We start from the raw sequence: 24,938 nt of genomic DNA, 5'->3' as shown, positions 1-24,938 counted from the left end.
GGCCGGGCCGCGCCCGCCGCTGTCCGGTAGTTCCGGGCGGGCTGGGACCCGCCGCCGCGATGGGCGACCCTCGGCCCCGCGTCGCCGTCCTCCTCCCTCTCCTCTGCCTCTGCGCCGCGCTGCCCGGCAGCGCCTCCAACAAAGGTGAGCGGCGGAGCGCCGCGGGCACCGTCCCGGGCAGCGGCTGCGGCGGGGCGTCCCGCTGCGACCCTCCGACTGCCCCCCGCGACGGGGATGAGGGGCACGTTGGCTCATCCATCCGCCCCCGCGGTGGCGGTGCGGCTCCGCGCTGCCCGTCGCCTTCGGCTGACACGTTTTTGTCGGGGAGTCTCCGCAGTCCCCGGCGGCCCCGGCTTTCTTTGCCCCCTCGGGCGCCCTCATCCCATCCCCTCTCTTTACTTTCTCTGTCTCCTGCCGCTGCTTTTTTCTCCATTCTTTCCTCTCCTTCTAGCATTCCACTCGCGTTTTCTCCTTTCCACCCACTTGTCTTGCTTTTGTTTCAGTTATCGCTGTGTGGATTTAGTATTCCTTCCATTCGTTTAGCTTGCTGAGACCCTTGTAGTCTCCAACACACGTCCTCTATCTCCATCTTCCAATTCTAGTTCATCCATCTACGATCTGTCAATAGGAATTATTGTACAGTTATATGTTAACTATGCAGGTTGCTTGTATAAAACAGCATTTTATGTGCTAAATATATTAAAAAACCCCCTAATGCTACAGCTGCAACGTTCTGAATGCAGATGTTCTTTGAACATGTAGAGCGATGGAGAAAGATGTAGATTTCTAGGTCTGTGTCTGTAGAGGCAGGCATGAGAAATTCAGCCGAGGGGAGTCAGTGTGTCAATAATCTGACAGGGTGGGAGAATCTGAAAACATGCGAGGGACTCAGGGGTCATCAGGGAATGTGACACTTTAGGGTGCCTTCAGTGCTTTGGACGAGGTCAGGCTACAAAGTGGATGCAACGCAGTGCTGTGTGTATGCCGACACTGGCAGGGGCATTTATTTGTTCTGCTCTGGTGCTTAGGGGCCCAGTGGTGAGGCAAGGTTCCTTATGCTCTGGATTTTCTCTCTCCTTTGCAAATTTACACTCTGAAACATTTACCCACTTTTGGCAAATTATTTTATATTTACAGGAGCTTTCTTGAAGCTGGTAAGACTCTTTATCCTAAAAATATTCCCAAAATGTTTTTTGCATCTCCAGGAACTAATTTCCTGAGAAATCAGATTGGTGATTTCCAAGTTGCAGGTGGATGCAGTGAAGGATTTATCTCTCTACCACCAGCTTGTTACCCCAGCAACAGGGCACATTTGGCATTTGTAGCTACGTATTCCCACCTTGGTGCTGTGGTGCACAGGCTAGAAGCCATCACAGAGTGGAATCTGGTGGGGGCAGTGGAGGAGTGGGGTGAAACATGGGCTCTTGCACACAGGAAGGATTCCACCTGCATACTGAGCAGGATGGATATTTCTCCGTATTTCCTACGCAATGCTTTATGATGTTAATCAATACAGTGAAGGAGAGATGCCAGCCCACACTCTTTGTGGCTATACCTGGCTGGGTCTGCCCGTTCTGCCCTGCTGGTGCATCCCCACTCTGACCTGTTGTCCTGTATGCTGGCCCACCACCTGGCTCCAGCAGCATCCCCTGGCCCCAGTTTGGTGAAGTGCTTGGTTGTAAAGGATACTGTCCCTTTTGAGTCAACACGTCATGCCATGCTGGTATGGTTTTAGAGGATACTGTGCTGCAGAGGATGAATTCACATATTGGAAACAGTGCCCTTGAGGGGAAAGGCTCTGTATCCTACTTCCCACCAGCTCTGAGCCATGCTGTGCTCAAAATGTTGCTTGGTTGTAATAAATATTTGTCTCGAGGGGGTGAGAGAGTGGGGGATTATCTGGGAATGGTGGTTGTAACTAGGCTATGTAATATAATCTCTGAGGCCCATTTGGCAGGGAGTGGGCATGGGGGAGGGGTTTTTAATTTGTAGTGATTTTTCTTCTCTCTCCCCTCCCTCTCCCTCCCCCCCACCCCTTTATTTCTCCCTTTCCCTGCCCCAGAGCCTGTGTGATGAAGATTAATTTGCTATTTCTGGGCCTGTGACATTTTTCAGAGCCTCCTGCTGGCTGCTGCCTCCATGCCAAGCCTGGCTGGGCTCCAGCTATCAGGATTAGCAAGGAGGGGCCAAGGGAATATGGTGCTCACCATGGAGTGGGGAAGGAAGAAGCGAAGGACTCTCAGAGTAGGTTATTACACACGTAGGATGACTGACTGAAGGTGTGGCTGGGTACATATGCGTAGATCCTGGGCCTTAGTCCAGAGGATGCGAGGCATAAGTGATGATGGCTACATGCAAGACTTGTCCCCTGAGGACACCCCAAGAGAAAATGTATCCTGCATCCTTTAATTACAGCTTCAGTGAGCTAAAGGATTTAGCATTTGGAATCTGTCTCCAGAATCAGGCTACTTCTGCCTCTTGATTTCATTTTTTTTTTAACTGCTTCAGCTTTCCTGGGCACCCAGATGCCTCTCCACACTTTTCCAATACAAAAGTAATGAGGAGACCAGAAGGAACACATTGTTTCTGATGAGGTCTCCCAAGACCCATGTAGAGTAGAACTAAAGAAAGGTAACTTCTTCCTCCCAGCCTATTTCAGACTTCATTATTTACAGAGAAGAAGGTGGGGAGGGATGGTTGTTACCTGCCACTGGATGATATTCTGCTCTTTTCCTACTGAATCTGTCGTTGGCGGCTAACACATACCTGTGCTCCATCTCTTGCCCCAAATCCACCTCAGCAAACAAGCACAAACCCTGGATTGAAGCTGAGTATCAGGGCATCATCATGGAGAATGACAACACAGTCCTGCTCAACCCACCGCTATTTGCACTGGACAAAGATGCTCCACTGCGCTATGCAGGTAGGTGGGCAGCAGCTCTGGGAAGGGTGGGAGGCAGGGGGAGACTTACGAAGAGGCAGAGACAGGATGACATTCATCCCTGTGCTGGATTCCTTGTTCTGGAGGAGATCCCTAGTGAAGTCTGCAGGTAATTTGGGCACAGCTTGATTTAGGATGCTGTGAGCTTCCCCGTAGGGAGAGAAACTGAGGGTGGAGCCAGCTACTTTTTGACGCAGTTCTGCTATTTCTAAAGATCACATGCACAGCTCTGTGTCTATGAGCACTGGAGGAAGCTGGAAGGGCACACTTGGTTGGCAGTGCTACATCCCTTAGTAGTAAGCACGAATCCCTGAAACTACAGACGAGGCTTTACAAGGATTGTATTCTTGGTGCTTGCTTACACCATGCCCAGAGCTTCTTCACGCATCCTCCCTCAGCTTTGGGAGAAGAAAAGTTGTCGCTGTGAGCTGAACTTTAGGATTTAGGTGACCCTTTTGACAGTGCCCTGCGGTGCTGTGCACATCCTGCATGCATGGGTGGATGAGACATCATGGTTCTTCATGCTTTGGCTGTCTATCTACAATATAAGGCCTATTTTACCTCCCTGAGAGATGCCAATGAGAAATAAGGTGCTTCCTCAGTCCTGTGGCTGTGTAGCACTAATAAATCTAGCTTGAGCCTTGTAACGTCTAATCTTTCTTGATGCTGGTCAAGACTCCTTGCCGTGGGAGTGGTCTCCAGTAGAGGGCAAGCTACACCATTAATGGCTGTAAGACGTGGCAGGGGGAACTCCTAGGGAAACAAAAATTGCTCAAAATGAGAGGTGATAATGAGGGAGAGAGATGATTGTAAGTTAGAAAAGAAGAAAATGTGACAAAGGGAGCATAATGCACTCTCCTCATTCCTTTTCTTTTCCCCTTTCTCTCTGCCTTTGTGGGTACTAGGTGAAATCTGTGGCTTCAGGATCCATGGGGCAGGGGTACCTTTTGAAGCTGTGATCCTGGACAAAGCTACAGGTGAGGGGCTGATCCGGGCCAAGGAACTGGTGGATTGTGAAGCACATAAGGAGCATACATTCACCATCCAGGCTTATGACTGTGGAGAGGGACCTGATGGAGCAAATACCAAGAAATCACACAAGTAAGTCCATGCAGTCATTGCTGCATGTTACTGAATGTGATCTGTCACAGAAACGCAAATGAAAATTGCTGTGGGAATGCTTCCTTTAGGCAGAAGTATTTTCCTCTAGCCTTTATACTATAACTCAACATGTTGATAAGACCCAAAGAGAAATGTTCACTGACTGAGTGACATGACTGAATACACTAGAAATGAGGGCTGCTTGACAGTTGTGTCTAAGGGTGGTGTTCTATGTTGCTGCATATAGGCAGGAGGTCCAGATTACATGGTCATTCCTTTTGCTCTTTCTCTGGAGTGGGAAACCATTGTCTAAGCTCCTGTGTGCCAACATTGCTGCATTGAAACCAAGGTCTCTTTCCTTATCCCTGCTTTTGATGGCTGGAAATCAGACTGGTGCACTTCAGGGGTGGGACTTACATTGAAATTTAGGTGGTGTATGGCTCCTAATCAGCCAATCAGTTCTTACTGATGTCTCTCTGCATCAGGGCCACAGTGCATGTCCGAGTAAATGATGTGAATGAGTTTGCTCCCGTCTTTGTGGAAAAGTTGTATCGTGTGGCAGTGACTGAGGGAAAGCTGTATGACCGCATCTTACGTGTGGAGGCTATTGATGGAGACTGCTCACCACAGTACAGCCAAATCTGCTACTACGAGATCCTGACCCCCAATATTCCCTTTCTGATTGACAATGATGGTAAGAATCCGCACCTAGCATGAGCACGTCACTCCCCTTTTCCTGCTTTTCTCCCTCTCTGCCAGTCCCATTTGCTGGCAGAGCTGTGCTGTATTAATTTTCTAGCACTGCTGATCTTTCTCTCCTGGTGCAGAGGTCCAGCAGCCATTTTGTGGGATGCTGTAGCTTGTTATAGAGTGGCACTGCCGGTGGAACTCAATCTCTTTTTGGTTGTTTTTGTAGTTGATCAAAAATAAGAGTGATTTCTAGAAGGAACATCTTTGAGGAGACTGTTGTTCCTCTCCCTTGAGCTCTTTGTTTTGCTAACCAGGTAACATCGAGAACACAGAGAAGCTGCAGTACAGTGGAGATCGTCTCTACAAATTCACAGTGACAGCCTATGACTGTGGAAAGAAGCGGGCTTCTGATGATGCTCAAGTGGAGATCCAGGTGAAACCCACCTGCAAGCCCAGCTGGCAGGGTATGAAACTTCCAAATACAGTTATGTCTTCTCTTTGCTTTTGCTGAACTACTACTCAGTCCTACTCATTGTGTTTGTATATACACATATAAATTTGTATGCCTGAATATATGGTTCAGTTCTGGCACCAACCCATCAGTCCCATCTAAGGGGATAAGTCAGTTGCAAAGCCACTGAAAGACAGTTCTAACATTGGAAAATCCTTCCTTGGATTACTGTGAACTGCTATGCACTTGAGAAGGCTCATAGACTGTATTCAATGTACATTGGTTTTGGGGCTGTTTATCTTGAGAATATTTGGCTTTTCAGAGGTGTTATATGCCTGTGGGTTCACCTTAGTCAATAGAAATAAGGGAAAATCAACACAGCTAAATGTCTGTTCTGCCTGATAAGAGAGACTGACAATCCGAGGAGTGATGCTACACTGGTACTAGCTGTAGAAGTTGAGAATTTGGACTCTCTGCTTCTAGGAAGTCTTCCCTTGCACTGATGCCAGCTGCATAAAGTCTTTCCAACATGGAAAGGACCAAAAATCTCTGGTTCTGGGCGAGTAAATAGATGCCACCTGTGTGTGTGCCAGATGTTCTGGCCTTGGGTCCTTGGCTGGACCTAACCCTTCTCTTTCATTCTTCTTCATTAGGCTGGAACAAGAGGATTGAGTACATCCCAGGTGCAGGCAGCCTTGCACTCTTCCCCAGCATTCACCTGGAGACCTGCGATGAGCCTCTATGGAACATCCAAGCCACGGTGGAGCTGCAGACAAACCATGTGGCCAAGGGCTGTGACCGGGATAACTACTCCGAGAAGTCACTACGCAAACTCTGTGGTGAACTGATTCTTTCCTGCGCCAAGGGCAGCTGTGCCACAGCACCCTGCCCCTTCTCCTAGAGGGGTTCACAGTGGTAGCTCTGTGCCTCACACAGCAGAGATGCTGGGGGACACATTCCTCGCATCTGCTGTGGTCAGTGGGGCCGGGAGGACACGTAGCTCTCATGCTGCGTTGAGGGGCAGTGAGCACCCTGCCCATATTTATAAGGGTCTCCTCATGCTTTCCTTGCTGGGAAGCCAGAGGTTTCTGTTCAATGACGCAGTATGCAAAGCCTGTGGGACTTGCCTCAGCACAGATGGAAGAGTCACCAGCTTTCTCCAGGCAGGGGAAGGCCTATAGGCAACTCCTCCTCTGCCTGTGCTCTAGCACCCTCTCATCTGTTCCCCAGTTCTCAGGCTCCTTATTTTCCCATGCTGACATCCCTGACTCCTTCCCTTCTCCGTAGGTGCTGCTTCAGGAGAGATTGACCTGCTGCCAGTACCTAGCCCCACAGTGAACTGGACCGCACGGCTCTCGGTGCACTACAGCCAGGACAGCAGCCTCATCTACTGGTTCAATGGCAGCCAGGCTGCCCAGGTGCCTGTGGTGAATGGGCCCAATGCCCATGAGAGGCTGAGTGACCACTTCACCCTGTCTGTATGGATGAAGCATGCCGTGGTCCCTGGCAAAGGCAGGCGGGAAGAGGAGACAGTGATCTGCAGCACAGTGCAGAATGGTGAGACACTTTTCCTGGGGTGGGGACAGTTCTGCCCACTGCCTCTAACTTGTTAGAAGGGATCGTCCCTGTAGGGGGAAATCTCTTGTGTTCCTGAGCGGGACCTGGGCAGGGGAACACAGCTTCTTCAGGTGTCACTTTTTCTGGGAGCAGCCAAGCCCACTGTGAGCAGTCAGTGTAGAGTGCCAGTCGTGCAGGCTAGTGTGTGCTTCTGGGCTCTGGCTAGTGAGACTGCTCCAAGGTATGATACCTAACTCCCTGTACTTGTCCCTGGCAGAGGATGGCTACTCACATTACTCTCTGGCTGTGCATGGCTGCCGGATTGCTTTCCTCTACTGGCCATTGCTGGAAAGTGCAAGGCCTGTGAAATTTCTCTGGAAGCTTGAGCAGGTGAGGAAGCGTTTGCGTCTTCCCCATGTCCCTTCTCCTTCTGCTTTTTGCTGATCTCTTCCTCTGCTGTCTGATGTAGGTCTGCGATGATGAATGGCACCATTATGCCCTTAACCTGGAGTTCCCCACTGTCACGCTCTACGTGGATGGTGTCTCTTATGACCCTGCCCTCATCCATGACAATGGCCTCATTCACCCCCCACGGCAGGAACCCTTGCTCATGATTGGAGCCTGCTGGACTGGTGAGTGCCCGCTCCCTGAACCAAGCTCATCCCATATGGGAAACAAGAGAGTGGAGGGAGATCCAGAAGAGGTGAAACACTGCCCAACAATAAACGATGCAAAACACGTTGCAGCCATCTTGCCTCCTTGGCACCAAAGCCAGTGTGGCTTCTTCCTTCCTTATGGACCAAGCCAGCAGGCCACAGTAATAATAGCTCCGGGGCAAGTGTCATTGGCAGCTTCATGGACAACAGCAGTAGAATATGCAATGGATAATAAGCTTTCAGGCAGAGGAAAGTTGAAACTGTACCTCATTCAGGCATTGGTGTTTCTATCAAAACTTTTCACTAGAGTAGGCAGTACTATTTGTATTGCTGGTTGTATTGATGGGGATTTCTGTGTCCTAAGGCTCTATATGAAGAAGTCACAAGTCATTCTGTAGAGGAATTGGGTTGGAGGGCAAAGATAAGGTTAGGAACATAGTTAAGCCACTACGAGATTAAAGCCCGTTCTGTGGAGATGTAAGACTGCATTTCCCAGGTCTCTCAGTTGCCCTCCAAGACTGAAGCAGGACAGAACTAAAGGAATTTGCCTGCTGCTTGCCTTCAGTCCAGCAGAAATTTCTAGCAAGATCAAATATTTAGTACTGCTTCTCGCAGGTCAGGGATCTTCCCACAGCTCTGTGCCCCTCTATCAACTTTTTGCAACCAACAAATATTAATCAGCTTGGAACACCTTCCTGGAACCATCTGAGTTTCAAAGGGATGTTGAGAACATGGCTTGTTGCAAACATGGCTATGACCATGTTCCATAAATGAGAATCGATTAATTCCCAAATCATTGGGAAAGGACAAAAAATCCCCTATGCTTTTTCCCTTGTATCAGTTACTCAGTACAGTCTCACCATCCCTTCACGAGGGGAACTCTGCCCTCTTTCATCTGTGATGTGCTGTCTCTAGGGCTGAAGGGTGCATTGCTTGGCATATGACTACAGAGCTGTTCTTTTGGACTGGCCAATACAGGCCCTTGTGTAGATCCTTGCCTGACCCTGTAACTACCCTCTTCCAATGCCTTATTGCTTGTCTGAATTTTCTTCTTTTGCAGAGGAGAAAAACAAAGAGAAAGTCAAAGGAAATGAGAACTCCACTGATGCTGTACAAGGTAGGGAAAAGAAAGAGTATAGTTCTCTTCCCCTCTTCACCATGCATGACTATCACTTCTTGCATGGTGCTTTCCTCATACAGCTCCCCCAACCCTGTCCTGCCACCTTCCACCATCTTGGGAAAGAAAACCCTTATTTGGCAGTTTGGTCCTTGATACCTTGACATCTATGGAGCATGAAAAGGCTGACAGGAGTACTACAGCCTGCTTTGAGAGATAGAGTATGCTTTTCATGTGGAGAAAGAGTCCTCATGCCTGATCATTAAAGCTGGTCTCTAAAGAACACAATAGCCATTAGAGACATCAGGAGATGTCACCTCATCCCTAACTACCTGTGGAACATATAGTTTCTTTTAAAAGCCCTCACAATAAGCAAAGCGAGAAAGGGACAAGAGATTGTTTCCATCTGGCATTCAGCAGTTGGGCAGAAACTTCTCTATGCTACCCACCATTCACTTCCCTAGTCTTTCTGTCGGTCTGTTTTTCTCACTTTCCTCCATCTGGAATTCAAAAAATTGTCATCTCCTTACATCAGGATCCCCCACCTTCTTGTTGTCTTTGCGTTTCTGTGTTCTATGCACGCCTCTGTCTCTCTCTACCTCCCCTAACCTCACTGTTGCCTCGCTGTTGCTTTTGTTGTCTTGGCTTTTCCATGCCCCATGCACCCCTCTGTCTCTCTCTACCTCCCTTAACATCTGTATGTCCCTCACACTGTTGCTTTTGTTGTTTTTGCCCTCTTCCTTGCCATGTCTCTCACACCGTCCACCACCCATGTTTCTCTCAGGAGATCCTCTGTTGATACACCACTACTTCCATGGTTACTTGGCTGGCTTCACTGTGCGCCCTGGTAGCTTGGAGAGCCGGGAGGTTATTGAATGCCTGTATGCCTGCCGTGAGGGGCTTGATTACAGTGACTTCGACAGTCTTGGCAAAGGGATGAAGGTATGCCCATCTGCCGAGCTTGCATGGGTCTCCTCCACTTTCCCCCCCAGCCTTGCATCCCAGGACTTTGCCTGCTCCCCCACCTGAAACAACTCCCCACTTTTCTCCTTTGTGTGTCCCTTAGCGTGGACTCTTGGTGTTTGCCAAGGAACCCTGAGTATTTTCTTCTCCTCCACCTGCAGGTTCATGTGAACCCCTCTCAGTCCCTGCTTACCTTGGAAGGTGATGATGTGGAAACCTTCAACCATGCAATCCAGCATGTGGCTTACATGAATTCACTGCGCTTTGCTACCCCTGGAGTCCGGCCACTCAGACTCAAGACTACTGTCAAGTGAGTGATCTGGGCAGGAACAACCCCAGGTTCCAGTATAAGTTGGGGAACGACCTGTTAGAGAGCAGTGTAGGGGAAAGGGACCTGGTGGTCCTGGTGGACAGCAGGATGACCATGAGCCAGCACTGTGCCCTTGTGGCCAAGAAGGCCAATGGCATCCTGGGCTGTATTAGAAGGGGGGTGGTTAGTAGGTCGAGAGAGGTTCTCCTCCCCCTCTACTCTGCCCTGGTGAGACCTCATCTGGAATATTGTGTCCCGTTCTGGGCCCCTCAGTTCAAGAAGGACAGGGAACTGCTGGAGAGAGTCCAGCGCGGGGCCACAAAGATGATTAAGGGAGTGGAGCGGTCTTTCGAGGTCCCTTCCAATCCCTAACATTCTGTGATTCTGTGATTCTGAGTGGACAAAGCAGCAAGGATGGATGTCCTGCCTGTTACCCGGATAAGTTCAACAAGAGGGTTACCTCTCTTTTGACTAAAATATCACTGCTTCACCATGTGTTTTAATTCTAATTGATGGTCTTCAAATGGGTAAAAGTCTTCCTGAAAATAAGTATTAGAGTATCCAATATCCAAATGGATACTGTAACCCTGGGTCCTGGAGTCTATGCAGGCAGTAGAACTTGTGCCTTCACTCATGATGTTCCAGGTATGTGGGCTGGCTTTAATTTTCTCTGTGGTGTGTGGGTGTAACCAAGTCACCTGAAACCCAGTGATGTCATTCCTACCACACCTCTCTGTCTTGCACAGCAGGCTATAGGGAAGCTTGAAGAAGACTACCAGAAAAAGGATATTCCTTTCACTGGCAGTAATGGGCAGCAGGTGTTCTTTTACAATATTGCTGGTGGAAGCTTGGGCCAACTGATGCTTTCTACTGCTCTCCTTCAGGTGTTTCAGTGAAGAGTCCTGTGTCTCCATTCCTGATGTGGAAGGTTATGTTGTGGTGCTACAGCCTGATGCCCCCCAGATCCTTTTGAGTGGCAATGCCCACTTTGTTCATCCTGCATTAGACTTTGAGGCTCCTGATGGGGTCCCCCTCTTCCCCAACCTCCAGATCTCCTGCTCTATTTCTCACCAGGTGGAGGCCAAGAAGGATGAGAACTGGCATGGTACCGGTGAGTGGTATAAGAGACAAACTGGGAAGACCTACAAGAGTTGCTGTCCTGCAGAGGAAGTAGAGCCCCTCATTACACTCCAAATAGGAGAGAATTTACAAATATAGAAGCAAGGCACATTGTCAGTCAATATGTAGGCTAATCGGTTCTTATCCTTTTCTGCTCCTCCCTGTACTTTTTCTATCCACGCAGTTCCTTTGCTTCACTCTCTCCTCCTTTCCCAGGCTGCTCATTCCTAATCCCTTTTACATTTTACCTACATTTCCCTTTATTGAATCCAGCACTGGATGGATGTCCTGCCTGGTACCTCTCCACTCCTGCACTTGCTCAGTCTCCTGCTTCCTTCTCTCCTGCTTTCCTTATTTCTCACCCCCTCTCATCTCTTCCTGCATCACTTATTCCTGTGAATTCCCCAGTCAGTTTCCTCACACCCTGTAATATCTTGTCCCTTAATTTCTCTCCATCAGCCTCAGATTATTTCTCTGCACTCTATGCTCAACATGTACTTTCACTTCTTTTGTAACTCTTCTGTTAATGGTATTTTTTGCACATAGTTTTTAATTTAGCAACTTTGCTGTTCCTCATACAATGATGAGTTTCTTGACTTAGAGCAGGTTGGTCTTAGCCTTGCTGAAAGTAGTTAGTCATTGAATGTGGTTGCCATTTTAAAGAAGATAAGATCTCAACCATTCTAACCAGCAGTCTTGAGACAGGGAAAAGCTTTCAAAAGCACTCAGGGTCTGGGAATGTGTGATAGAGTTGTTCCTAATTTGCACACTGTCAACAGAGTCCTTACAGCCAAGATGTGTTACCATGATCCACTCTGATAATATTACGTTGTTCCAAAATAAAGTGACTTTATTATGTGCATAAATAATGTCATTAGAATCAGGGGGACTCCTTCAACAAGTAATTAGGTTGACAGTGATTTTACTCAAGGTCAGTGCTAGCCAGAGAAAGAAGTTATTCCATATGATGTGAGCACTTTTAAGTAAGTTGGTACCACTCTGAGTAACCCCTGCTTTCACGGATGGCTGACTTTCTGGCCCTGTCTTCTTTCTGCTTGCACCTCAGTGACAGACACGCGAATGTCAGATGAGATTGTGCACAACCTTGATGGCTGCGAGATCTCATTGGTAGGAGATGACTTGGACCCAGAGAGGGAGTATCTGCTCCTTGATGGGGCACTGCTGCAGCAGCGGGGTCTGGAGCTTGTTAACACCTCTGCCTACCTGACTATCACAGGTACGTCCTCTCCTTGGCTGTCTAATTATGCTTCTCTCACTGCCTGTCAGGCATTGCTGGGAGCAGCACTTAACCTGATGTGTGGGTGTACTCCATGAGACTCTGAGATTTAACCATTTGCTGAACTCCTGGCTTTTGGAAGTCCCAGGCCACTTCCTTGGGGCCACTTCCTCCTCTGGCGCACAGTACTGGGGCATGGTGTCTGAGCCCTCACCCAGGCTTGTATTACTCTTCCTTGACTTATTCCTTGGGGTCACGTGTTCCCATGTGCCAGCACCATTTTGCATGACATGACTGGAGGACAGCATATCCCATAGGTTCAACTGGTACAACGCTATTGTACTCTCCAGAACTTAACAGGGCTGTTGCTCTTCATCCTTCTTACCCTTTCACTTATTTTAGCAAGCAGGGATTTCATCAGGTCCTTTGCAACCAGCTCCATCTCTGCTCATGTCCTAAAACTAATGAACCCAGAATTGCCTTGGATTCCTGTATAGCTGCTAGTTGCTACAGGGTTACGATTCCAGATGACTTTGAAGCAGGAGCCTCCTCACCCCACACCAGTTCTCTCTTCTTGTCTCAGGTGTGGAGAGCATTGCAGTTTATGAGGAAATACTACGCCAGGTCTCGTACCACATCAACCATGGCGCTGCTCTTTATGAAAGAAAGTTTCATCTGTCCTGCACTGAGATGAATGGACGCTACTCCAGCAATGAGTTCACTGTTGAGGTACATGATCAATACCTGCATATATAGGTGCTTGTGCCTCCATGGTGGATGTGAATACACACAATGTAGAATGTACCATGAACACACGGTTGAGTCTTTCTCGCTCTGGTCTTTCTGCAGATGAATGTCCTCCACAACATGAACCATGCTGCTCATCCTAACCACATTCTGAGTTCCCAGCAGTTCGTGCACCGAGGCCATCATTTACTGCCAGAGCTATCTGGGCACAGTTTGGCAAGCACCCATAGCAACCCAAGTATGTAACGCTATCTTTTGGGTTTATTCCTTTAGGTCAGGATGCTGATTTTCTGACATACTGGTAGAACAGGCAGAGGATTCATTTCAGGCTCCCTATACCCATTTTATCAAGTTCCCACTATACTGTCCTGTCCCACTTAGCATTATCAAATGGACTGCAGTCTCTGTCAAGTTGTGGTTTAGACCTTGGTGCAACAATATTTCTCTTTTGGTGTGTTGTTTTCTTGATGTAGAAGCAGTCTGAAATCTACACCCAAGAAGGTCTAAAAAGAACAACTGTAAGCTGTTACGATTTCATTTGTGCACCTTGCAAAGGCACTATGCACGCTTGGGTAATGTAATTTCAGAGAGAAGCTTCAGCAGCAGGAGGGAAAGGAGTATCAAGTCTGCCACTGGTCTGAAAAAAAAAAAAAAAAAAGGTGATGGAACTAGGTGGTGGTCCACAAGGCAGAAAAATACAGGAGATGGCACCCCAAAACAGGAGAGAGAAGCCTGAAAGCTAAACTAGATTTATTGGTTTGTCCTGGCAGGCCTTGTGCTACAAGCATGACTACAGTCCAGCTGGCTCCTCCTAAGCTGTGAAAGCTCCAGGACTGTTACAGAGGTCCCTGTGTTGGTTTTGGCCCCATGTTGTAGGGAGCATGGAAAGCACCTCTGGTGCTTGTTTTTGCTGCAGTTTCCTGCTGCAGCTGATCCCAGGCTGGTCTGGTCCTGCAGATGGCACTAGGCCACAGCGGGGACAACCCATGTATATTCTGGGAGAGCACCAAAGACCAGTCTTTGCCACTCCCTTTCCCAGCTCTTGCCGACTGTAGCAGAAAAGTTGTCCCTTTTGTACAGAACCACCTAGAATAAATCCATGGAGGGCCTAGATTTTGCAGAGAAGGGGGTTATCTGGGGAGTCAAAGCCTGCAGGCCTAGAACAAAGCGGTGGGAGCTTGGCTCAGAGTCTTAGATGAAATCAGAGTCTTAGATGAAATTAAAGTTTTCTTCTATGGAGAAGCCAGGCTCTGACCATGGCACTAAATAGAAGGCTATTATAGTCCTCACCTCTGTCCCACGTGTGAAGCAGATTCCTCTTGGCTTCCTTCTATCTCTACTGCTTGCACAGAAATTACACCCTCTAAAAATCCTTGCGCCCTTAGAGGCTCTCCCCAGCACACATTTCTCCTTTCTAAGAGGGGAATACAAACGGCTGCTGTGCAACATATTCTGGTGACTTCTGTAGATGAAGATGTGCAGTCTACAAGCCAGGCCGACATCAGAGGACGCCAGGACCTAGGCTTCCTAGAAAACCATGCAGGCTTCATGCAAAGATACAGCAGCTGAAGGCAGGAACTGCCTGTGCCCAAGGGAGCAGAAAAGTCAGGACAAGATCCTGCCTAAACCAAAAACCCAAGCTCTGCCCAGAAACCCCAGTTCCTGAAGGTCAGGTTGGAGATGCATGTTTTGGTGACAGACTCTAACCACACCTCATTTTCTTTCTCCAAAGTGGTCCCCAGTGCTGCCACTGTCATCATTGTGGTGTGTGTGGGCTTCCTGGCACTCATGGTGATCCTTGGCATCTTGCGCATCCACTCCTTGCACCAGCGGGGCGTGGAACAAGAGGTCCCTAGGGCTGCTGAAGAGGGGCACACAAGCACTGGAGGCAAAGAGGGCGACATGTTCTGGGATGACTCAGCCCTCACCATCATCGTCAACCCCATGGAGGTGAGGAGTGGCTGAGGCTGGGCAGGCAGCTAGGTTGCCAGATCCTTCTCCTTAACCTGTGTCTCACCTTCCCAGTCCTACCAGAGCTGCCAGGAGAGGGCAACAGAAAGCGCCAAGGGCAGAGCTAGTGAGAGCATGGAGGATGAAGATGACAGCACCGACTCGGAGACACCCGACTCCCCAGACAACAACGATGTGGATGACTGACACATCATCAGCAAAAGTGATGGCTCTCACCGCTGCTAGGAGCTTTAAAACACCAGTCCAATGGATCCCCCCAAAACATATGGCTGGAAGGAGGAGTTGTCTTACTTTGAACTTCTTCCTTCCCCCACTGTGTACACATGCGCTCCTCCCTCATTTGTCATCTCTGCCTCCCATGTTCTTTCATCTTCTGTCATTCTCATTGTGGACACTCCCCACATTATTGACCCCCCCATGTGGCTCTCTAGAAACATGTGTTAGGGCACTTGCACATGACAGTGGCACAGTTCAAACTATGATGAGGAAGGAGGGACTTGGAAAGAACTGAAATTTGGAAAGAGGAGCCAGGCATAGGGCTCAGAGTGGGGTCTCTCACAACCCCTCCCCAGGTACTATATATATATATATTGTATATTTTTTCAATGTTGTTGTTTGAGGTTTATTCTCGTTTCATGAAAAAAACCACTGCAGCTTGTGTCGCTTTGTAAAATTGTCGATACGCCTAAACTAAATGAATGAAGGTAAGAAGGATGAGGAAACAAAGTGGATTTTAAAATAAATGGATTTAAAATAAAATGTTCAGGGCTTCTGTAGTTTTTCACTACAAGCAGAGAAACAGCCAGTGTAGCCTGTAATGTGAGACTGGAGATTGTCCAGAGCATGTATTTACTGAAATCACTGCCTCATCTCAAGGGCTTTTTAGTATATGTGTTGGAACAAGAAAAACACAACACCCTCACCCTACCCCCCCCCCCCTTTTTTAAGAGTAAAAATACTCTTCGTAAACACAATGTAGCCCCAGGACACAGGGCTAGGAACCCACACAGGAAGAGAAGGCCTACCAGCCTGTCACAGGCAAGTGTAACACAGCAAACTGAATTCTTGATTACAGAAAAAAATAAGGCTCTTTCCATACACTTAGTGTATCATCAACAGAAACAGGCCACATCCTCAGATTCACCCATCTCTTCACCTGATCTGCCTTCTTTACCAGCATAAAACAGTACTTTTCACATCAGGGGGTCCAGCTTGTATAATAGCAGAACAGCCTCAGTACTTCTGAGGGAAGGCAGTGTCCTCCTCTTTCTGTTAGAAATGGAAGGGATGGAAAAACAACAGGCCTATGAGCCCAGTAGCATGAGTTGTTCATGTAGTGCTTCATAGCAGGTTGTGCTTCTTCCCTTGATATACTTGGTCTGATTAGTCAGACCCTCCAAGACGAAAGGAGGCTGTCAGCTGCCTGACACATCTTGGGGCAAAGGCTGCAACATGTTAAGGACCCAAAGGAAGATTCTGCCACAGGACATTTGCTGGTAGCCAAGGCTGAGGAATCCTCCTTACGGGCAGGAAGGTAGCACAGCAAGTGAGAGTGTAAGAGCCCCTCTGAAGGCATGAAAGGTCTCAGCATGGGATCTCTGCTTGCTGCAGTTCTATCTGCTCTAGCCTGTCTTCATGTCCAACTGTACCCACATATGCTTGTTACTGGGTGCAAAAGAAGTGAACATGCTAAGGCTGTCTAAGATACTCTTATGCTTTCTCCTTTATCTCCTTCCCAGTAAATTCCATGCCCTTGTTTCATACAAGAACTTACAGCAGGCACTGTCAAACCAGTGCCCTGACACCTTGAAGCACCAGAATAATTCAAGTCTCCAGAAAGAAGAAAGGCAACATTTTGCACATTGGAGCAAAAAACTGCACAAAATAGTCTTATGTCCCAAGAATGCTATGCCTGACCCAGTTCTGATATGCTATGAAAAGCACCGCCTCCCAGAGCAAGGAAAAGGACTGAGTCTCAGGACCATGAAGTCCCTGTATCTCTACAGCAGCCTCAGCCAGCTGCTACAGCATGCTCACAAGGTGGAAGAGGCCAAATGTATGATGAGCTCATAGGTAGCCATCATGATAGCTGTGTTTGGGATCTGGCGGATTAAGTGAGCCAGGAGCCCTCGGTATAAAGCCAAGGGTCCCTCTTCATGGACCACAAGCTGCAGAGTCTGTATAAAGGAACGGTATCGTGACCCTTCTTCTCGCAACCGTGTCCGAATGACCTCTGGAGAGACAAAAAGGGAAGTGACATTAGCAGATTGATGCTACAGGCATGGCATCTCCCACCGAGGGGAAAAGAAGCAAAGAGAGCAGACTCACTCACCATGTGGATATGCGATGCATGAAGCACATGCTTTGGAGACAGCAGCAGCTCCCATTAGTCCAAAGAAATCATGGCTGTTTGGTGAAAGTGTGAGTGGTGGGGAAAGGGAATGATGGCTGTTTCTCAGCTGCTGTTTCAATGCTTCATAGATGACGAAGTGTATGATGGTCTCCGACACTCCAGCATAGGAGGCAGTGATACCACGGTAAAATCCACGAAGGCCTTCAGTATGGTACACACGCATGGCACACTGGAGTGCATTGCTGGTCATCTCCCCCTTCACCCTGGAAAAAGCAAGGAGGGTTAGAATGGCATACTGCTCCACTGACCTAAAATGCCTTTGTAAACACAATGTACAACTCTTCCCCAGCATGCCCTGAAGACCTACATTCTGATGGCAAGTCACAGACCCCTGCCCAACCCCACACTCAAACTAGTCCTGATCTGACATAAAGTGGCTCTGCACTGCTAGCCTGCCTTACCTGGCTTCCAGCTGCATCCTGGTTTTCACTAACCAGATAGGGTTGGTGAGTGTGGAAGAGGTAATGCCTGGAGAACAGAACAGGAAGACAGCCATGAGCACCAGGATCACACTGACACTTTGTGAGGAGGTGCTGATCTATCAGCTCTCCCAATTCTGCTTGGCAAGCAGCAGGCATTTGCAATTTGAGAATGACCTTGAGCTCCCATGGGAGAAGAGACATTTAAGGCAGACTATTTGATTCTCCTCCTCCCACATTCCAGCCTTTGTCTGGTGGTAATTAGCTCCTCTGCCTCCAACCCTACTACAGGCTCTGGTGTTACAAAGAGGCAGGAAACAATGGGCTAAACTTGCAGGAGTGAAAGATTTTGTTAGAGAACTGGGATATATCCAGAGAAATCATTCTGTGAGTGGTCTAAATTACACACTGCCTTCTCCCTTTCACAGATGAATGGAACTCTTCCTGGTAGCAGCTGAAGGGCTAAAGACTAGATCCATGACTTGAAGAGATGAGCCTAAGAAGAATGAAGAGTGAGAAAATGTTTTGGTTACCCAAGGAACTCACTGCTCCAGGTGTAGAGGGAGAAAACTGCAGAAGAGAGAGCAGGACTGATGGGAGCAGCAATGGAGAAGGAATTAAACCCATTTACACTTATAGAAAGACCCCTTGGCTCTGATTTGAGACAGAAGAGGCTCACCTGCACAGGCTGCTGATAGCATGTGTACTTTCTTGGACTCTGGTACAAGGACAGCATTAAGCCTCTCCTTAACACCAGAATAGACAGCAAAATATATAGCCCTGGTTGGAAAAAAATACAGAAGAGGTTACAGCTCATCTATGAGGAGCAGAGATGGCACTGCCGTGGGGGTCTCACTCCAATTTTCTTACTCCCAGCACAGGTTTGTCCAATGTGACATCAGACACCATCTATACTAGGCCCACAGCAATCATCTTACCTTACAACTATGATCAGAAAGTCCAGAAAATGTCTGTGTGAGGGAGCCCTGTGGCGCAATGAGCACATGGCTCAGACTGCTTTCAAAACGTGGAGCAATAGCTGCCATGGAGGTCCTTTAAAAAGTGTATGGCATGAGCTATCCTCAGGGAGCAGTACTCACCGGGAAGGTGCAACCCCAACAAGGTTTGGACCCAGACCTCGGAACAGGGATCGCATGCCTTCCTTCTCAAGGATGGCCCTACAGAAGGAAATAAACAGAGAAAGCAGCAGAATAACTAAGCTGGGGGCTATCCTGTTCTTTGGTACTTCTTGTAGCATCATCTCGTCACATCCCGTGTTATCCTTTTTCTGCCCTTCTCTCTCCTTCACTAATTTCTTCCTTATCTTGCTGACACCATCACTCTGGGTCGATCAAACCACTAGCTGAGAAATTTCTTGCAGTCCCAAAAGCTGCCTTGCAGACTTAAGAGTTCAAAGCACAGATCAACTTCAACTAAGAAGCAGACGTACCTGTGCTCTGATAAAACTTCCTACCGCACTTGTGGTTTCCAGAGCCTCATCTCAAATGCTACTTCCCTCTCTCTCTCTACCTGATGGCCAAGCCTTCACCTCGGTGGTGCTAACATGCACACTGCCCTACCCTACTCACCTCATCAACTTGAGCATTCCAGGAGACGGTGGGGTGGGGTTCATCAGCCTCACACTCATCCCTGGCAGGTGTATCTCCGAGAGGAATAAAGGCCGCAGTGTCACTTGGGATGACTGCAGACGTGTCTTCACCACTTCCAGGGGACAAGTCAGGATGGCTCCAGCTGTACCACCACATCTAGGGCATAACGGAACATATAAGAATGAGCCCTGTGCAGGAACAGGGCAGTAATTCTGATCTTGCTCGTCCACAACCTCTCCCCTCTAGGACAGGAGATTAGGTCCCCAAACCTGCGTCACACATGGCCTCCTGCTCTGACACTGATTAATGTAATAATGGCTTTGCTTGTGACTTTTTCTGATAGCCTCACTCTGAAATCTCACTCAATATTTGAGACAAACAGTCCCAAGTCCATGGGGACTCAGCAGTCCCTCAGCTCAAAGCTGCTGATCTTTGAATTCAGAATTTCCCAGAGCAAACATTTCTGCTGCCCAACCTTGCTGCAATGCCTTCTGCTAAGATCACCAGGCACTGTACCCTCACATCTCCCCACAGCAGCACTGGCTCAGAGAGGGGCAGCACAAAATTCTCCCACTCCTCAGCCTGCCTGTGTCTTCAACCCATAACCCACATTTGCAAGGCTCTGTAAGCAAGATCTGTATTTTCTACCAACAGTCAGGCTCACCCCCAGCTTGCATTGCTTAATAAAAGCAGACCCTGACCTTCAGCAGACAGAGGCTATTTTTGGAACTCAGGAACCATCACCGTCAATCAGCCTAGTCACATCTCAGTAATGCTGAAAGGACATGTATCTCTGTTTTCCCTTTCTGCCACTCAGGGACAAGTCAGAACCAATACGTTTGGTTCTCAGCTTCCGCCCTTCAGATCCTTGGACTCACAACTCTGTTATTCTAGAGGATGCTCAGTACCTGAAAGACTGTTTTGAGACGAATTTGCATGGAACAACGATGCAAGAGGCTTTGATGAATGGAGAGTTTTTCATATTTGGTACAGCCAAGCTCACTTCATTTCACAAGAGATGGAGGCTTAAAAAAAGCTCGCTCTGCTCCAAAGACAGAAAAACCTACCAAAGCACTACAAGATACCAGAGGACAATCAAGTACATCAATAGAATTACATATGATAGTACAGGACAGCAAAAGGCCAGATTTCTGAAGAATTATTTTGAAGAAGTCTATACAGCTCAGTGCACACATATATTGCACTCACAGCCTTTGCTCCTAGGGCTTCATTTACTATTGCCTGCAGGTTCGGGTTTAAAAAAAAAAAAAAAAAGGATGCCTGGATGCCTATTGCAACGAAGTCCAAGAGCTTAAGATCTGGCAGCTAGAAGGTTATGCAGCTAATGATACCAGCAAGTAGCAACTAGTTACGCTGCTCCATTACACTCATGCTGCTTTGTCAAGTCCTTTGCATATATATGCAGTGGTGATGACTTGCAGAGCAGCTGATCAGCAGCAATTTCCCTCAGGAGATATGATGAGTAGTGGAAGTCTGGGATTAGGTAAAGCACAACCAAAGAACTTAGCTCAGGCTCAGAAGACAACAAAAAACAAAGCAGTAAACGTCTTGGCTCAGGTTCTCTGCATGAACAAGCTCATCAAACACAGACACCAAAACAGCCCACATAGCAATCCAGGAGTCACATGAAGCAGGGCCTCCTTTTACAAGTCATGCTGATTCTTCCCACGTAGACCATATTAATTCAGGGGTCTAATGTTCCTGTTCTTTACCATAGTTTCTACTAATTTGCCTGATACAGGCTCCAGACTTACAGGCCTGTTGTTTTCTCGACCAGAAGTATAGTTTCCAGTTCAGGAGAAAATTGAGTACAGTGGTGACAGATCAAGACGTTTAAGAAGTCTGAATAGAGCAGTGTCAACTTCTTATCTAAAAGCTGAGGTAACACTACAACAGGACAACATTTAGAGAAGCCATTGCTTGGGCACAACTTTATGTAATACGTTCATAATATCTCATTCCTTCAAGAAGTCCCCACCTGAGCATGGCCAGGATACAAATTTGAACCCATGCCTCCAGTAGATATAAAAATTTCCTGCGTTAAAGTTTCTCAAGATACTGCTATGTATAGATAATAGAAAATAATTTAAAAAGCAATAGTAAGAGTTAAAGAAATTGCTACTCCTTAGCATGGTGGTCATTTAATCAAAGTAAGAGAGTCCGAGGTGAGGGGGGACCTCTGAGCCACTATGGTTCAATGGCAAGACTAAGGAGGATTTTTCAGGGAGCAGAGAACAGTGACTAAACAAAGCTAAGGAAATAAAGTGTACCAGTTGTTCAAAACTAGAAGAAATCTCAACTATGATGTCTTATCACACAGTACATGATGATATAGCTGCTCACAATATATGAAAGGTAGGTCTCAAAAATGCTTCTGTATGAGGAGAAATGGAAAATTATGCATGATGAGATGAAATATTTTTCATTCCAATACTAATGAAGGCAAAATTGAACAAAATCTAGTTAGAACTAACATTTTAAAATCAGCAGGCACAAAAAATCCATGGCCATGGATATTAAAAATAGCTGATTGAAGAGACTTCATACCTACAGATTTAAATGCTCAAGAAATGTTAGGGGCCTGTGGAAGAGTCCTAAAATCCTAACAGGATTTTAAAAACCACTGTATTTGTAATCATTTATGCTGCTAAGGTTATAAAGTTATATGGCCTGAGATTCATGCCAGAAGAGAATTATGGCATCAGATCACTATAAACTTAAAAAACACTTTGTACTAATCAATGCGGGGGGGGGGGGCTATATATATTATTTTTTTTAAATGGAATGAAAATAAATGCTGGATTCTACAAAGATGTAACATACATCCGTTTTGCAAAAAGTGAGCTTGATATCTCACAAAAACACACTTACAGCCTTAGCACTCTGTCTACAGCATAGATGCTAAATGGATTAAAATCAGACCACAAAATCTCAAAAAGAAGGAAAAAAAAATAACCCCCACTCTTTCCCTGCCCTGAAACCAGTTGTCAGTAAAGAATCAAACAGCAGTGGTCCAGTAAGAGTCTAGGAAAATCACTTATAGACCAGACCTAACAATTTTTCATCTTTCCACCAACAGGCAGAAGGTAACGTTTTACTCTTGATAAAATCCATTGGTGACAAAGGTTGTCACAGTACTGAGCAAAGCTGCTCAGTACTGAGCAAACAATGAAAAAACACATGGAACTGAGCAGTCACCAAGGGTCCTTATGCTGGGCTTAAGCAGACTGGTTTAACAAAACAAAAACCCTGAAGTCATTACTCTAGAAGCAGGAACAAAAGCAATTCCTGCAAAATATCATGAAGAACAGCAGCTGACAACCAGTACAATATGTACTCCCAGAGCAAAGCAGCGGCAAAAAGATCTTACTATTTCAAAAGAAAAACCGGAAAGTTTGAGACGGCAGAAAAAGAGGATTAGTTGAGAGAAATACAAAAAACACCATTAACATTTTTTTAATGATCTGAAAAGGGTGTGAGAACATGCACAGAGGTGACAAGGTTTACCAGTAATTCACATTTTAGCCCTTACTCAGGCTAGCCAAAAATTGAGATGGCTTCAAAATCATCATTTAAGAATAGCAAGGCTAGGTCAGACAAATCTGCAGTTAAACCAGGATTCTGCCTAGGACACAGGTAAATAAAGATCACCTACAGAAAAGCAAGAGAAATATTAGTCTCCAGAACACTCTCCCAGCTTCCTGCAAATTTCAGCTCGGGGACTTCAGCAGCCAGAAACGTTGCATTGCATTTAGTAGGTTTCAACACTTTCTTTTTCATTAATCTTTTTAAAATGCTTTCTGAACTAATAAAAAACCTTGTATTTCTTAATATCCTGTGGCCAGGAGTCCCACAGTTTAACTGCACACTGTGTTAAAAGCTATGTTCTTGCATTAGTTTGGAACAAACCTCTCACAAGTTTCATTTGATGATCCCCAGTTCTTGTACTAGAACATATCAAGCAAACAACTGTTCCTTCATCATTGAGATCTGTTTAATTAGGTGAAACAATAATATTAACTATATACTGCAGAAATAATCGGAACTTCTTATTCATCTCTTGTACATCTTATCTCCTGGGTTTTAATTAATTGTAATTCAAGGATTACTGCTTAATGGGTGAGGACTGGATACAGACTGCCAAAGCTCCCACTAGCAACACTCCTGTCACTAGCCAAACTCTCATAGTTTTTCAGGAGCCAAAGTGGAAAATGAAGGTGAGGAAAAGCTTAAGAAGAAAGCTAAGAAATATGAAAAAATATATTAAAAAAAGGCTAAGATGCAGCGACTATATAGTTCAAAGAATAAATTAATAAAAGAGAACAACATATAAAATAACAGTGGTAACAGAGAGGGTAAGTACATATAATAAGCAAAGATCAACATAGCACAACAACTGCACTAGCTGCAGAAAATTGGAAATCTACTAATTAAGGGCAATTAAATGATGTACTTTATTGCATCTAATATAATGCAGACCTCACTACCACATGGACTCCAACAGGTTTGTGGAATTTGGAAAGGGATTAGGTGGCTCTCTGGACAAGGGGGTTCTGCAGTTACGCAGCAAAGCCCAGAGGACCACAATATCTTCTGGTTTAGGGCATCATAAACTTAAAACTCATTGTTTTGAGACTTAAATTATACATGTTTCTTAAAGACAGGAAGGGTGAAATGCAGTGCAGGAATGGACTTGCTCAAGGGCACACTGCGAATTCACAGGCACTGCCGGGACACAGCTCTGAACACCCGACCCACCAGTCAGCCACACTATTTAAAGCCAGAGAAGACATGCAGGAATCTCAGCCATGCGATGATGGAAGGTTGGCTGCTCCCCTAAAGACAAGGATGCTCCACCATTTGCTCCACTGAAGAGGCCCTGTGGCACCTCTCATTCCCCCGCTCAGCACCTTGCTTCCCTTGCCTGCCATCTCCGGTAAACTCAGACCGGGTAACACACCAGGTGAAGTCCCCCACGTCTCACACGGAGGCTCCCCTTCTTCCCAAACTGCACAGCTACACGTTCACCGCGGCGGTGAGCAGCCGTACCGCGCCAACGCGCCTGCATTTGCACCTGGCACAGCAAAGCCGGCGCGGGTGAGGATTATGGGGCACAGGCGGCGTCTGGCCGTGGGGCAAGGCAGTGTCCCCTTCGCCAGCTCTCCGGCAGCTGCTAAAGGATGTGTGCCCCACAGTCCCCGGCACAAAGTGCGGCCGCGACCCGAGGCCCGGCCGCAGGGAGCACCGGGGCAGGCCGCCGCTGCAGGCCTCGCTCCTCAGGGGCGGGCAGGCCGCCCGCAAACCAGGGCGGCAGCTGGCGGGGAGACACCGGCCTGGCAGCAGGCGGAGCAAAGGCCGGGTTCGGAGCTCCTCGGGGAGAGGGCGCTGTAGCCGTGCGGCCCACGCCGACCCGGGAGAGGAGGACGGGCAGGCTCGGGATCCCCCCGGCTACGTGTCCCGGAGCAGAGGCCGGCGGACCCCGGCCGCCCCGCGCGGGGATACTCACCCTCCGGCGAGCAAGTGGAGCAAAGTGCTGCGCTGCGGCATGGCCCGCCGCTCTGCGCCGCCTGCCGACCCCACCACCCCCGGGCCGGCGTCCGGCCCGCCCGCCGCCC

General features: G+C 47.5%; 2 protein-coding genes across 2 annotated transcripts; one reads left to right on the top strand and one right to left on the bottom strand.

The window, feature by feature from the left end:
* Positions 1–45: 45 nt before the first annotated feature.
* CLSTN3 (calsyntenin 3) lies at positions 46–15,599 on the top strand. Its single transcript, XM_065626964.1, has 18 exons — positions 46–144; positions 2,801–2,923; positions 3,847–4,042; positions 4,528–4,736; positions 5,047–5,196; positions 5,837–6,022; positions 6,471–6,740; positions 7,018–7,130; positions 7,210–7,372; positions 8,457–8,513; positions 9,298–9,455; positions 9,638–9,786; positions 10,671–10,897; positions 11,972–12,142; positions 12,726–12,871; positions 12,992–13,127; positions 14,622–14,839; positions 14,915–15,599. Exons 1-18 carry the CDS (start codon positions 60–62, stop codon positions 15,044–15,046), a joined length of 2,889 nt encoding a protein of 962 aa, XP_065483036.1. The 5' UTR covers positions 46–59; the 3' UTR covers positions 15,047–15,599.
* On the bottom strand, positions 15,588–24,938 carry LOC135984560 (solute carrier family 25 member 33-like). The gene is made up of 7 exons (XM_065626965.1): positions 24,830–24,938; positions 19,282–19,458; positions 18,793–18,870; positions 18,372–18,472; positions 17,675–17,741; positions 17,193–17,476; positions 15,588–17,093 (listed from the first exon to the last, which is right to left on the bottom strand). The coding sequence occupies exons 1-7, from the start codon at positions 24,868–24,870 to the stop codon at positions 16,894–16,896; spliced, it is 948 nt and encodes a 315-aa protein (XP_065483037.1). The 5' UTR covers positions 24,871–24,938; the 3' UTR covers positions 15,588–16,893.

This window comes from Caloenas nicobarica, chromosome 1 (assembly GCF_036013445.1).
Source record: "Caloenas nicobarica isolate bCalNic1 chromosome 1, bCalNic1.hap1, whole genome shotgun sequence".
Taxonomy (NCBI): Eukaryota; Metazoa; Chordata; class Aves; order Columbiformes; family Columbidae; genus Caloenas; species Caloenas nicobarica.
The sequence above is the reverse complement of the archived record's forward strand: the minus strand, read 5'-3'. Positions and strand labels throughout refer to the sequence as shown.